General features: G+C 43.3%; 1 protein-coding gene across 1 annotated transcript in view; it reads right to left on the bottom strand.

The window, feature by feature from the left end:
• Window positions 1-15,406, bottom strand: part of LOC311141653 (calcineurin-binding protein cabin-1-like) — a 67,649-nt gene that overhangs the window by 10,167 nt on the left and 42,076 nt on the right. Inside the window, exons 31-34 of the mRNA XM_084177053.1 lie at window positions 14,495-14,658; window positions 14,259-14,355; window positions 13,439-14,140; window positions 272-346 (exon numbers count right to left, since the gene is read on the bottom strand). Coding sequence (XP_084033179.1) covers window positions 272-346; window positions 13,439-14,140; window positions 14,259-14,355; window positions 14,495-14,658 — 1,038 coding nt within the window. The remainder of the gene's footprint in view (window positions 1-271; window positions 347-13,438; window positions 14,141-14,258; window positions 14,356-14,494; window positions 14,659-15,406) is intronic.

The raw sequence follows: 15,406 nt of genomic DNA, 5'->3' as shown, positions 1-15,406 counted from the left end.
ACTAGCTTCAATCAAAGCCCAGATGTATTGAAGAGAAGCCCTGGCTTTGGAAGAACTCTCCAGTCAGATGAGCAGATGAAACAAATGAGAATATGATATAACCTGGGGTAGATCTATTTGTGATCAGTGCTTCGATTCAACTCCTGGGATATATGGACATATTGAATGTTTACATTTGTGAGTGTTGTGTTTGTATGGGGTCCATGTAGATTATGTAGAGTATATGCATGAAATATGCACTGTGTGTGTGTGGGCCAGGTCATCCTCCTACCTGTCGTTGTGCTGACGTGGCCATCTGTATCTGGCAGAACTTCACTGCTTGGTCCAGCGCCACATCCTCGTCCACCTGTCCACACCATGAGAGAAGAGAACAGAGACGATCAGAGCAACATATTCTAACACCGTTCATAGAGCCCCGTTAGCACCAATGATTCAGCTCCGGATGACTAACACATAGCGAATGGCCTTGTGATTGTGGAAGTGTTTCCACTAAGCGCCTTCTAAACAGCCGGTAACGGACACATTTTCGGCCAACTACCTTTTCCACTTCATAAATTATTTAGGTTTTTTTTTCATTTAAAAGTTTCAATTCGCTAGTCATAAAAGTCTGTCCAGCCTTCTCCCAGCAGGTGCCGATGCCGGCTTGAGCTGCGAGGCAGGCAGCTTGAGCAGCTAGGTGATTTACTCAGACCGACAGACAGGGACACGGTGTGATGTCTGTATGATAACCAGCATTGTGTTGCTGTTTTGAAGAACTGCCTGGTACGGTACATTGACTATTGCAATGCAAATGAGTTCCGTTGCTGTTCGTGAATTACTGCGTTGATACTGACATGCACTATTTATCTCAAAAGGGAATACGGGAAGCAAGTATGTATAACCTGCTTTTTGAGACCTTCTGTGTGGGTTACAGTGCATTCGGAAAGCATTCAGACCGCTTGACTTTTTCCACTTTGTGACGTTACAGCCTTATTCTAAATTGATTAAATCCCCCCCCCCCCCATCATCTACACAATACCCCATAATAACAAAGCAAAAACAGGTTTTTAGAAATGTTAGCAAATTGATTAAAAACAAAATACTGAAATATCACCTTTACATAAGTATTCAGACCCATTACTCAGTACTTTGTTGAAGCACCTTTGGCAGCGATTACAGCCTCAAGTCATCTTGGGTATGACGCTACAAGCTTGGCACACCTGTATTTGGAGGTTTCTCCCATTCTTCTCTGCAGATCCTCTCAAGCTCTGTCAGTTTGGATGGGGAGCGTTGCGGCACAGATATTTTCAGGTCTCTCCAGAGATGTTCAATCGGGTTCAAGTCCGGGCTCTGGCTGGCCACTCAAGGACATTCAGAGACTTGTGCCGAAGTCATTCCTGCGTTTTCTTGGCTGTGTGCTTAGGGTCGTTGTCCTGTTGGAAGGTGAACCTTCGCCCCAGTCTGAGGTCCTGAGCACTCTGGAGCAGGTTTTCATCAAGGATCTCTCTGTACTTAGCTCCTTTCATCTTTCCCTCGATCCTGACTAGTCTCCCAGTCCCTGCCGCTGAAAAACATCCCCACAGCATGATGCTGCCACCACCATGCTGCACCGTAGGGATGGTGCCACATTTCCTCCAGACGTGATGCTTGGCATTCAGGCCAAAGAGTTCAATCTTGGTTTCATCAGACCAGAGAATCTTGTTTCTCATGGTGTCCTTTAGGTGCCTTTTGGCAAACTCCAAGCGGGCTGTCAGGTCACTCCACAGTAAAGGCCTGATTGGTGGAGTGCTGCAGAGATGGTTGTCCTTCTGGAAGTTTCTCCAATCTCCACAGAGGAACTCTGTAGCTCTGTCAGAGTGACCATCGGGTTCTTGGTCAACTCCATGTTTGCTCATTTTGGACGGGTGGCCAGCTCTAGGAAGAGTCTTGGTGGATCCAAACTTCTTCCATTTAAGAATGATGGAGGCCACTGTGTTCTTGGGGACCTTCAATGCTGCAGAAATTTTTTGGTAGCCTTGCCCAGATCTGTGCCTCGACACAATCCTGTCTCAGAGCTCAATGGACAATTCCTTTGACCTGATGGCTTGGTTTTTGCTCTGACATGCACTGTCAACTGCGGGACCTTATATAGACAGTTGTGTGCCTTTCCAAATCATGTCCAAATCAATTGAATTTACCACAGGTGGACTCCAATCAAGTTGTTGAAACATCTCAAGGATGATCAATGGAAACAGGAGCTCAATTTCGAGTCTCATAGCAAAGGGTCTGAATACTTATGTAAATAAGGTATTTCTGTTTTGTATTTTTAATACATTTGCAAAAATGTCTAAAAACCTGTTTTGGCTTTGTCATTATGGGGTATGGTGTGCAGATTGATGAGGAACATTTATTATTTAATCCATTTTAGAATAAGGCTGTAACGTAACAAAAATGTGGGAGAAGTCAAGGGGTCTGAATACTTTCCGAATGCACTGTACATATACATTTTCAATTTGGATCTCCAAACCAAATCCCTAACTCCTCGGATCGGACTCGAGCCAAACCTGGAGGTTATCATGTGAGAAGCTTGATGAGAACAACGATGATGAATAAACATCTGATTTTAGTCCGTTGGTATGACGTTCAACAAAATACGTATTTTATGGTTATATTTTGGTCATAGTAAAGACCTCTCAAAAAAGAGTGCTGTGTTCAAGACAACTACGAAACTCAGAACCTCAAAGTAAAAATGTGTGTACGTTTTTTGCGTAGAGCTTCCTATTGGTTGATTCTGATACTTTCCAAGTAGGAAACTCGGACCTCACCTTTCTACAACGAGTTTGCAAGTCGAACATTTGCGGCTTTCGATGTGCAAGTGACGTTGTCCTACATCATACTTCCAGGTCCTGTCTCCTAATCGTTTGAATGGGCTTGACGTTTGTACCATTACATTCGTGAAAATGCATTCATTTAAGACATATAAATTATATTTGAATTTACTGCCATATGCCTTCTATGAAGTTTTGGCACTGAAGACCATTTCGCTACGTGTTTTCCCGTTGAAAACCTTTCAAAAAACCAACAAATGTTCAAAAACTACAAGTCTACTTCCTGGAAAATGACGTGTCATTTCATTGGGTATTTTGGTCATATGACGTCACAACCAGAATATGACCAGAATAAGACGTCATAATGACGTTGTGTGCCCGCTGGGTAGGCTACAACATGTCGATAACATCGTTTATACACTTTACGAAAATATAAACGCAACATGTAAAGTGTTGGTCCCATGTTTCATGAGCCGAAATAAAAGATCCCAAAAATTGTCCATACGCACAAAAACCTTGCGTTTCTAAAATGTTTTGCAAAAATGTGTGTGCATCCCTGTTAGTGAGCATTTCTCCTTTGCCAAGATAATCCATCCACCTGACAGGTGTGGCATATTAAGAAGCTGATTAAACAGCATGATCATTACACACAGGTGAACCTTGTGCTGGGGACAATAAAAGGCCACACTAAAATGTGTAGTTTTGTCACACAACACAATGCCACAGATGTTTTGAGTGAGCGTGCAATTGTCATGCTAACTGCAGGAATGTCCACCAGAGCTGTTGTTCATTTCTCTACCATAAGTTTAATGATTAGCCTTGAATATTTTGGTCAGTAAAGATTGTCAGATGGCTCCATATGCTTTGCTAATCAATCACCCAGTTAATTAGTGTGCATGCACACCAGGGGAGAACGGCAAGGCTGACTCCAGGCATTGTTTTCCGATAACAGGACACCGCATTATAGCGTATGGGAAAATGGCAATCTTCGTGTAAATATATATATTTTTTATTGGTACCAATAATTGTTTGTATTACACCAGATGTATGTCCTTGAACAGATTATTTTAAAAATCGCACATAGAAGAAGTTAAGGATAATTTAGTTGCTAATGGCAGCCAGAAGTACTCCGGTCGTCCTTCAACTTGAGCTATTCAATGAGAGGGACATGAAGCGCGGAATTCCTAATATAGGTACTTTGACTTGGATTGGATTTGTGCCACAAATGCTAAAAAGTTAGCATTTGAAACAGTGGCCGGGTAAAGAAAACCAAAGCATGGATTGCTGTCATATTGCAGTCCATAGACCGCTTACAGGGTTAGGAACTCAATGTCATTTTTACATTTGTGTGAACTATCCCTTTAATGTTAAAAAAGGTTTAATATTCTCTCACTTAGAAAATAGTCCTGATCATATAGGCCTAGACAATATCCAAAACTAACCATACACTGTATTAATCAATATTCAGTCATTTTAATTGGGAGGTCATGTAATTCTACTCAATACCACAACTCATTTTAACGATCTGGGAAGTTAAATTAAATAATTTAGCTGTGTATTTCGGATGGAATCATGGCATTAGAATGTACCAGAGGCCACCAAAATAGAGCTCGTTCTGCATGCCCCCGGACCCCTTTAGACAGCCCGGAAACACCCTGGCTGGATACTTTTTTCTAAATTTGTCTGGCTACTCCATGTACCTAGGGAAAAAACTACAGTACGTAGCCGTAGTAATAGGAGAAGGTGGCCCTCATTAAGTCTCTCTCTGTGGAGGCTGGCTGCTCTCTGTCTGTCAGTAGATGTGTGCGAGTCAGAAAGCTGATGCTGTGCAGGAGTAGCACATGAAAGGAAGCCTCAATGTTCACATATCCCTCAAACAAGCTACTTTATTATGTGGTGGTGTGGTTTTAAATACATTTTGGTTCTGCATTGACCAAACTACTGAAAGAGCTACTTCCTGTGCTTGGCCCTCCTATGTTGAACATAATAAATTGCTTCCTATCCTCCGGATGTGTACCAAACTCACTGAAAGTGGCAGTAATAAAGCCTCTCTTGAAAAAGTCAAACCTTAACCTGGAAAACTTTAAAAAACGTAAAAATAAAAATCGGCCTATATCGAATCTCCCATTCCTCTCAATTATTTTTGAAAAAGCTGTTGTGCAGCAACTCACTGCCTTCCTAAAGACAAATAATGTATACGAAATGCTTCAGTCTGGTTTTAGACCCCCCACTGAGACTGCACTTGTGAAGGTGGTACAGTGGGGAAAAAAAGTATTTTGTCAGGCACCAATTGTGCAAGTTCTCCCACTTAAAAAGATGAGAGAGGCCTGTAATTTTCATCATAGGTACACGTCAACTATGACAGACAAAATTAGAAAAGAAAATCCAGAAAATCACATTGTAGGATTTTTAATGAATTTATTTGCAAATTATGGTGGTCTTGTATGTCTTCCATTTCCTAATAATTGCTCCCACAGTTGATTTCTTCAAACCAAGCTGCTTACCAATTGCAGATTCAGTCTTCCCAGCCTGGTGCAGGTCTACAATTTTGTTTCTGGTGTCCTTTGACTGCTCTTTGGTCTTGGCCATAGTGGAGTTTGGAGTGTGACTGTTTGAGGTTGTGGACAGGTGTCTTTTATACTGATAACAAGTTCAAACAAGTGCCATTAATACAGGTAACGAGTGGAGGACAGAGGAGCCTCTTAAAGAAGTTGTTACAGGTCTGTGAGAGCCAGAAATCTTGCTTGTTTGTAGGTGACCAAATACTTATTTTCCACCATAATTTGCAAATAAATTCATTAAAAATCCTACACTGTGATTTTCTGGAAAAAAATTCTAAATTTGTCTGTCATAGTTGACGTGTACCTATGATGAAAATTACAGGCCTCTCTCATCTTTTTAAGTGGGAGAACTTGCACAATTGGTGGCTGACTAAATACTTTTTTCCCCCACTGTAAATGACATTTTAATGGCGTCAGACCAAGGCTCTGCATCTGTCCTCGTGTTCCTAGACCTTAGTGCTGCTTTTGACATCATCGATCACCACATTCTGTTGGAGAGATTGGAAACCCTAATTGGTCTACAAGGACAAGTTCTTGCCTGGTTAAGATCTTATCTGTCGGAAAGATATCAGTTAGTCTCTGTGGATGGTTTGACCTCTGACAAATCAATTGTAAGTTTTGGTGTTCCTCAAGGTTACGTTTTAGAACCACTATTGTTTTCACTATATATTCTACCTCTTGGTGATGTCATTCGGAAACACAATAATAATAATAATAATAATAATAATAATAATAATATGCCATTTAGCAGACGCTTTTATCCAAAGCAACTTACAGTCATGTGTGCATACATTTTTACGTATGGGTCAACTTTCACTGCCATGCGGACAACACACAGCTGTATATTTCGATAAAACATGGTGAAGCCCTGGAAGCCTGCGTTTCAGACATAAGAAAGTGGATGGCGGCAAATGTTTTACTTTTAAACTCGGACAAAACAGAGATGCTAGTTCTAGGACCCAAGAAATAAAGAGATCTGCTGTTGGATCTGACAATTCATCTTGAAGGTTGTATAGTCGTCTCAAATAAAACTGTGAAGGACCTCTGCGTTACTCTGGACCCTGATCTCTCTTTTGACGAACATATCAAGAATATTTCAAGGACAGCTTTTTTCCCATCTTTGTAACATTGCACAAATCGGAAACTTTTTGTCAAAAATGATGCAGAAAAGCTAATCCATGCTTTTGTCATTTGTAGATTAGACTACTGCAATGCTCTACTCTCCGGCCACCCGGATAAAGCACTAAATAAACTTCAGTTCGTGCTAAACACAGCTCCTATGTGATCATATTACTCCAGTGCTAGCCTCTCTACACTGGCTTCCTGTTAAGGCTAGGGCTGATTTCAGGGTTTTACTCCTAACCTACAAAGCATTACATAGGCTTGCTCTTACCTATGTCTTCGATTTGGTCCTGCCGTACATACCTACACGTGCGCTACGGTCACGCAGGCCTCCTTATTGTCCCTAGAATTTCAAAGGAAACAGCTGGAGGCAGGGCTTTCTCCTATAGAGCAAAATTGTTATGGAATAGTCTGCCTATCCATGTGAGAGACGCAGACTCGGTCTCGACCTTTAAAGTCTTTACTGAAGACTCATCTCTTCAGTAGGTCCTATGATTGAGTGTAGTCTGGCCCAGGGGTGCGAAGGTGAACGGCAAGGCACTGGAGCGACGAACCGCCCTTGCTGTCTCTGCCTGGCCGGCTCCCCTCTCTCCACTGGGATTCTCTGCCTCTGACCCTATTACGGGGGCTGAGTCACTAGCTTACTAGTGCTCGTCCATGCCGTCCCTAGGAGTGGTGCGTCACTTGAGTGGGTGAATCACTGACGTGATTTTCCTGTCCAGTTTTCCGCCCCCTCGGGCTCGTGCGGTGGAGGTGATCTTCGTGGGCTATACTCAGCCTTGTCTCAGGGTAGTAAGTTAGTGGTCTGTTGATATCCTTCTAGTGGTGTGGGGGCTGTGCTTTGGCAAAGTGGGTGGGGTTATATCCTGCCTGGGGGGCTTGGGTCAGTCTGTTATATCTGGTGTAATTCTCCTGTCTTATCTGGTGTCCTGTGTGAATTTAAGTATGCTCCCTCTAATTCTCTCTCCCTCCACTCCCAGAGGACCTGAGCCCTAGGACCATGCCTCAGGACTACCTGGCCTGATGACTCCTGGCTGTCCCCAGTCCAACTAGTCGTGCTGCTGCTTCAGTTTCAACTGTTCTGCTTGCAGCTATGGAACCCTGACCTGTTTACTGGACGTGCTACCTTGTTTTTATATTTGGGGTTTTAGGCTGGGTGTCTGTATAGCACTTTGTGACATTAGCTGACGTAAAAGGGCTTTATAAATACATTTGATTGATTGATGCAGTAGGTGGAACTCTCTAGGTTGTAAGATGTGGTTGCCAATGGAAATGGCCTGGGGAATGACTTGGCAGACCTGGGGGCCAAACACTCGGATGACTGCAAGAGGCAGCGCTCTGAGACTGAGGTTGGTTACACTGGAGAGCTGACATTTTGGACCCGCTTTGAGGCAGCCCTCCTAACTTGGTAGAGTGGAGGGATGGGCTGTTAGCATGTTGATACAAATTTCCTTCTAAATTAGCATAATAGTGCCAGACGTACAAAGGCTTGCCTGGGCACAAACACGTAGAGCTGAGCTAAAGCAAACTGTGAAACTTTTGGCACAGTCTACCAACTGCTCTCGCTCTGTACTGAATATTCATGCCAGAGGGCAGAGGAATATGGCTATTGGCTATGTCACTAAACTGTAAAACAGATTCAATGACATGAAATAAAACTGCTGTGCTGAGCAAAATCTGTGTACAGCTCTAGGGCTCAGTTCTAGGCACTCTCCTATTCTCTCTATACACCAACTCACTTGGCTCTGTCATATCCTCACATGGTCTCTCCTATCATTGCTACGCAGACGACACACAATTCATTTTCTCCTTTCCCCCTTCTGATAACCAGGTGGCAAATCGCATCTCTGCATGTCTGGCAGACATATCAGTGTGGATGTCGGATCACCACCTCAAGTTGAACCTCGGCAAGACGGAGCTGCTCTTCCTCCCGGGTAAGGACTGCCCGCTCTATGATCTAGCCATCACGGTTGACAACTCCATTGTGTCCTCCTCCCAGAATGCAAAGAACCTTGGCGTGACCCTGGACAACACCCTGTCGTTCTCCGCTAACATCAAAGCGGTGACCCGATCCTGCAGGTTCATGCTCTACAACATTCGCAGAGTACGACCCTACCTTACACAGAAAGCGGCACAGGTCCTAATCCAGGCACTTGTTATCTCCCGTCTGGATTACTGCAACTCGCTGTTGGCTGGGCTCCCTGCCTGTGCCATTAAACCCCTACAACTTATCCAGAACGCTGCAGCCCATCTGGTGTTCAACCTTCCCAAGTTCTCTCATGTCACCCCACTGGCTTCCAGTTGAGGCTCGCATCTACTACAAGACCATGGTGCTTGCCTACGGAGCTGTGAGGGGAACGGCACTTCCTTACCTTCAGGCTCTGATCAGACCCTACACCCAAACGAGGGCACTACGTTCATCCACCTCTGGCCTGCTAGCTCCCCTACCTCTACGGAAGCACAGTTCCCGCTCAGCCCAGTCAAAGCTATTCGATGCTCTGGCACCCCAATGGTGGAACAAGCTCCCCCACGACACCAGGACAGCGGAGTCACTGACCACCTTCCGGAGACACTTGAAACCCTACCTCTTTAAGGAATACCTGGAATAGTATAAAGTAATCCTTCTTCCCCCACCCCCCATAAAAAAATTAAAAAGAAAGAAAGAAAAAGGTGGTTGTCCCACTGGCTATCATAAGTTGAATGCACCAATTTGTAAGTCGCTCTGGATAAGAGCGTCTGCTAATTGATGTAAATGTAAAAATGTAAATGTACAATTGTGTTAGAAGCTAACTTTGAAGAGAGGTTTGTTTTTGGAGAAGAAAAGTAAGAAGGTGAAGAATTAGGCACTAATACTGTAATTTCGCTTCACTAAAAACGTGTTAGGGAAAAGCATTGTGTCACACAATTGTACTATTAAAAACGTGTCAAGGCATGCTCACTTTGTTCCCGAGATATGCAGGCCCTATTAGGGTGTGTCAGAGAAGGCACATTGTAGCTAGGTTTCCATCCAATTGGCAACAGATTTTCATGCGAATATAAAAAGATTTGCATAAAGAAAATATGCGCATTTTCCCACCAGTGGTGTGTTTCCACCAAACGGACTTGTTGCAGACAGAAATCAGTGTGTGATGACGTAGTGTACACAACATGCATTTTTTTGCTTAAGTTTTCATATACCGAATAGAAATCTAAAGTTCAATGTGTTTCCATAGCATTTCCAACTACCGATAGTTTTGTCACAAAAACTGTTGCGTTAAATAGCAAATGTGCCTACTCTGGTTTTGGTACGTTCACTCTAGCCAGCAGCTGGCAGATAGTGTGGGTAGGCTAGTCTACATGATGAGGATTTATATATGGATTTTATTTGTCAAACAGCAGTCAAGCATCGATCATCATGTCACCAGAATAAGACACTTGATATTTATTGGAAAGGAGCATCAAGATCAACATGCACTTTCACCACCCTGTGAAGTTCATCCTAACTTATTTCACCTGTAGCTTAATAAACTGCATGGTTTCCCGAGTCGTAGTGAGAGGTTCACACACCATATCACGCGTGACTCCAAGTTCACATCAATATTTGCGCATAAAAAGGTATTTCCACCTGCATTTCTCCCATAATTAATTTTTAATGACACAAAATGAACCCACCATGTTGAACGATCAAATTATCTGTTGGCATTTATAAAATTATACCAAAACTTTCTATTTCCATTATAGCTGTCGTGATTTTTATTTTTTATTTTTATACGGTATGACTTTACTCGCATAAAGACTGGATGGAAACATTGTTTGTAATGTTACCCCTTTCAGTGCTCATTGTCTTTGTTGCAAAACATTGTAGGGAAGCAAATCTCAGCCAAAACCCACAGCACACTTTCCAATGGTTTCAATATTATTAACTTGCAAAATAGTATACGTCATTGTGTGTGTGTGTGTGTGTGTGTGTGTGTGTGTGTGTGTGTGTGTTTGTGTGAGAAGAGAGAAAGAAGAGACACTGGAATAAGCCAAATAGGGTGAGGGGTGTAGTAGCTAGCCATCTCCCTCTCTTTAGCCTAGTAGTGGCCCCTCTGTCCTCTGTTGCCTCCCACTCCAGCTCTGTGGCTTGACACACAGTCAATGACATGCCAGGTTCCCCACGGTCAGCATTGATCACTAGATCTACGCTTCTACAGAGGCTGATGAGAGCTGTACTCAAACAACACCCTCAATGCCAGCCAACGCTTCAGTTCACTCCCAGCTTCCACTTTTCTACCTATCAGGAGAAGCTGGCTCAGATGCAATACACAAAGTAACTCATCCCTCTATTATTTGATCAGTTCAACTATGCATCACGTAAGAAATGATTAAATTCAATCAACTTAACATGACATTCAGGTTTGGGGATGTTACAGTAGCGTTACTGCAATAGAATTGTCCCTTTTTGATCAGTCTCAATCCAACTGAATCTTAAGAACTAGTAGGGTACCTACTATTTTATACAATAAATCCAAACTGAATCACAAGTTACCTTTTGGATTCAGAGTCAATAAGAGTAAGCGGGCAAAATCATGAGACTGAGTCTACAAGCAGTGCCAGTGCACTAGAAAGGGTCCCAATCACAATTCACAAAAATCATTAGTAAATAAAATACAAAACCCTTACCTTTAAAAACAGGCAACGGCTGTCTCAGAAAAACAGGAAACTAGTAATTTAGTCAGTAACCAATAAAACGATGTTATCTGCTGGTAAGATGGAAATAATAAAGGGGCCATTCCGTATGTCTGAATCCAGTGGAGAAAGCCATTACTGGGCCACGTAATACATAATAACACCTTTCATTGGAAACATCATTTTTTGTCTTGCAATGATCAAATCCACAACTGTTGCAGAATAAGACATTTGGAATAATTGTTAATAAAAACACTTTGCTCTGTTCCCTATTAGCTACAGTGAGGGAAAAAAGTATTTGATCCCCTGCTGATTTTGTATGTTTGCCCACTGACAAAGACATGATCAGTCTATAATTTTAATGGTATGATTATTTGAACAGTGAGAGACAGAATAACAACAACAAAATCCAGAAAAACGCATGTTAAAAATGTTATAAATTGATTTGCATTTTAATGAGGGAAATAAGTATTTGACCCCTCTGCAAAACATGACTTAGTACTTGGTGGCAAAACCCTTGTTGGCAATCAAAGGTCAGACGTTTCTTGTAGTTGGCCACCAGGTTTACACACATCTCAGGAGGGATTTTGTCCCACTCCTCTTTGCAGATCTTCTCCAAGTCATTAAGGTTTCGAGGCTGACGTTTGGCAACTCGAACATTCAGCTCCCTCCACAGATTTTCTATGGGATTAAAGTCTGGAGACTGGCTAGGCCACTCCAGGACCTTAATGTGCCTCTTCTTGAGCCACTCCTTTGTTGCCTTTGCCGTGTGTTTTGGGTCATTGTCATGCTGGAATACCCATCCGTGACCCATTTTCAATGCCCTGGCTGAGGGAAGGAGGTTCTCACCCAAGATTTGACGGTACATGGCCTCGTACCTTTGATGCGGTGAAGTTGTCCTGTCCCCTTAGCAGAAAAACACCCCCAAAGCATAATGTTTCCATCTCCATGTTTGACGGTGGGGATGGTGTTCTTGGGGTCATAGGCAGCATTCCTCCTCCTCCAAACACGGCGAGTTGAGTTAATGCCAAAGAGCTCGATTTTGGTCTCATCTGACCACAACACTTTCACCCAGTTCTCCTCTTAATCATTCAGTTGTTCATTGGCAAACTTCAGACGGCCCTGTATATGTGCTTTCTTGAGCAGGGGGACCTTGCGGGCGCTGCAGGATTTCAGTCCTTCACGGCGTAGTGTGTTACCAATTGTTTTCTTGGTGACTATGGTCCCAGCTGCCTTGAGATCATTGACAAGATCCTCCCGTGTAGTTCTGGGCTGATTCCTCACCATTCTCATGATCATTGCAACTCCACGAGGTGAGATCTTGCATGGAGCCCCAGGCCGATGGAGATTGACAGTTATTTTGTGTTTCTTCCATTTGCGAATAATCGCACCAACTGTTGTCACCTTCTCACCAAGCTGCTTGGCGATGGTCTTGTAGCCTATTCCAGCCTTGTGTAGGTCTACAATCTTGTCCCTGACATCCTTTGAGAGCTCTTTGGTCTTGGCCATGGTGGAGAGTTTGGAATCTGATTGATTGATTGCTTCTGTGGACAGGTGTCTTTTATATAGGTAACAAGCTGATTTTAGGAGCACTCCCTTTAAGAGTGTGCTCCTAATCTCAGCTCATTACCTGTATAAAAGACACCTGGGAGCCAGAAATCTTTCTGATTGAGAGGGGGTCAAATACTTATTTCCCTCATTAAAATGCAAATCAACATAACATTTTTGACATGCGTTTTTCTGGATTTTTTTGCTGTTATTCTGCCTCTCACTATTCAAATAAACCTACCATTAAAATTATAGACTGATCATTTCTTTGTCAGTGGGCAAACGTACAAAATCAGCAGGGGATCAAATACTTTTTTCCCTCACTGTGGGTAAGGATTTTTTCTTTCTTTCATGAAAACACAAATTAAATGTTTGATGAGATGTGTGGATTCCTAAGCTTATAATTAGTTATGAGCTGTAAATATTAACGGTGCCATTTGTGTTCGTTAATATCTGTAGCACTGTGACGATGATAATTAGCGCAATTACACGGATTAGGCTACACATGGTCTACTTCGTGTTATCTGTCTCCTTACAACACTGTTGGATGGCAACTCCACGGTGTTAGCACTAAGTTGTGCGAGCAGGGAAAGTCCCCCCTCTGTGTTTCAGGTCTAATTGCTAAATCATTCTCAAGAGGGGACCCCCCCCCAAACCAATTTCCTTTTTCAGTTAGTGCATATTACATTGCATGACATGACACAGTTATAAATAATGTATTGATGGGAAAGAGAAACATGGCAGTAAACATGAGGGTAAAGTACAGCATACCTGCTTAATGTGCATGTACGTCTCTGACATTATCTTCTCAATGCGCTCCAGGTCGTAGGTCATGACCTTCTGGCCCTGCTGCCACGCCCGGTAGGCATCCATCAGAAGAGTTTTGCCTGACTCCACATCATCCAGGAGCTTCCTCTTCCTGCTGGGCCTGCGTAGCGTCCCCTGGGCTAGTCCCTGCTCTGCTACGCAGGCTGCCACTGGGCCCTTAGCTACCGGTCCCTGGAGCTGATGCTGTCTGGAGCTAATGCTCAGGTCCTCCAGAGAAAGCTCTGGTGCCCGGCTGCTCAAAGCCACTTTCTCCCCAGGCTCCAGGACAGTTCTGGGGGGCTCAGTGTCTGGTTGGATGCCCTGAAAGTCTGTGGTCTTGAAGGGACGCCCCCAGTGGCCAGTGTCCAGCTCCATGGGCTCCTCTGGCCCTGCTCTGGCCCCCTCCCCTGCAGCAGCAGGAGCTTCCACCTTCCCAGATGGAGTTCCCTGCTGCTGATCTCCCCTGTCTCCGTCTGTGGCGAGCAGAGCTGGCTGTGCCTGAGGGGTTTCCTGCGGCCCAGAGTCAGGGCCGGGGGCTCGGGCAGTGACCTGGGGCCCCTCAGTGAGCCCAGGCTTCTTAGGCAGTACATGACTGCGGTCCTCTGCACTAGGCCTGTTGGATGTGTCCGTGGTCGTCATCTCACCCATGGAAGGCTGCACCGACACCTGAGAGAGAACAGAGCCTGTCACAACACAAGCAAGAGCATGCCAAAACTATAAACCCTATAAACTACAGAGCTGCTTCAGCTCCTTTCCAAATGTGTTGAGTGCTTTGTTTCGGTACCCCTGTGAGTTTGTTCAGATTGTCCTCCAGGACTTTTACAGCTAGGAAAAATGCTCTCTGGGCCAAAACCTGACGATCCACATCCCGCAAATACTTCCTTTAAGACATGAGAGGGAGAGAGAGGAAAAAGGCAAGAAACCTCAGTTGAACAAATTCACACAAAAACACAAGAACAACATGTTGCCATGAAAAACAGAGAGAAACATGGTTGAGTCATGAGAGAAAGAGATCCTTACTTTCCCTGGTCAGGGGTTCTCTGGAGCATGAAAGAGACTTTGAGTAGTGTGTCGTGATCCTTCAGCTGAGACAGCACCTCCAGCAAGAGAACGATGGATCTGTTCATATGAGATGCAAAACTTCCGGGCCGATCTATCTCATCCACTGGAATACGCCAGATGCCCTGAAGCAGGAAGAGAAGAGGAGGTGAAGAGGCAACAGTTCACTAACACTGCACCCACAGCTAAATCAACTAAATACCATTTTCCTACTGTTTGGTATTAGCATGTCATGGAGAAAGGCTAATGTACTGTATGATCTCGTCTGTCAGGCTAACTAGAGTTCTATTTCAAAACATGCCTTTTCCACTAACACACTCACAAGGCAAAAAGATTCCACTGGTGGGTTTTTAGTTTTCAATTAAAAACTGCCAACACTTAAATGAAAATTCTGAGTAGGATATATCTGAAATGTTTTGTTCAAACAAATGTGATGGTAAATACATTATGATTTATTTTATACAGACTGATCGTGAGGGAGGGTAATTGAAAAGGAGAGCGGGCATGAGAGTGATGATGTAATGGGACAGTAGTGATATTATATTCATACTTTGACTGCAAATATAAAAAAAAAATATATATAAAAATAATAATAATATATATATATATATATATATACACACACACACACACACAGTGAGGGAAAAAAGTATTTAATCCCCTGCTGATTTTGTACATTTGCCCACTGACAAAGAAATGATCAGTCTATAATTTTAATGGTAGGTTTATTTGAACAGTGAGAGACAGAATAACAACAAAAAAATCCAGAAAAATGCATGTCAAAAATGTTATAAATTGATTTGCGTTTTAATGAGGGAAATAAGTATTTGACCCCTCTCAATCAGAATGATTTCTGGCTCCCAGGTGTCTTTT

The sequence above is a fragment of the Coregonus lavaretus genome, assembly GCF_964263955.1.
Source record: "Coregonus lavaretus genome assembly, chromosome: 14".
NCBI lineage: Eukaryota > Metazoa > Chordata > Actinopteri > Salmoniformes > Salmonidae > Coregonus > Coregonus lavaretus.
Note: the sequence above shows the minus strand (reverse complement) of the source record. Positions and strands in the feature narration are given on the sequence as shown.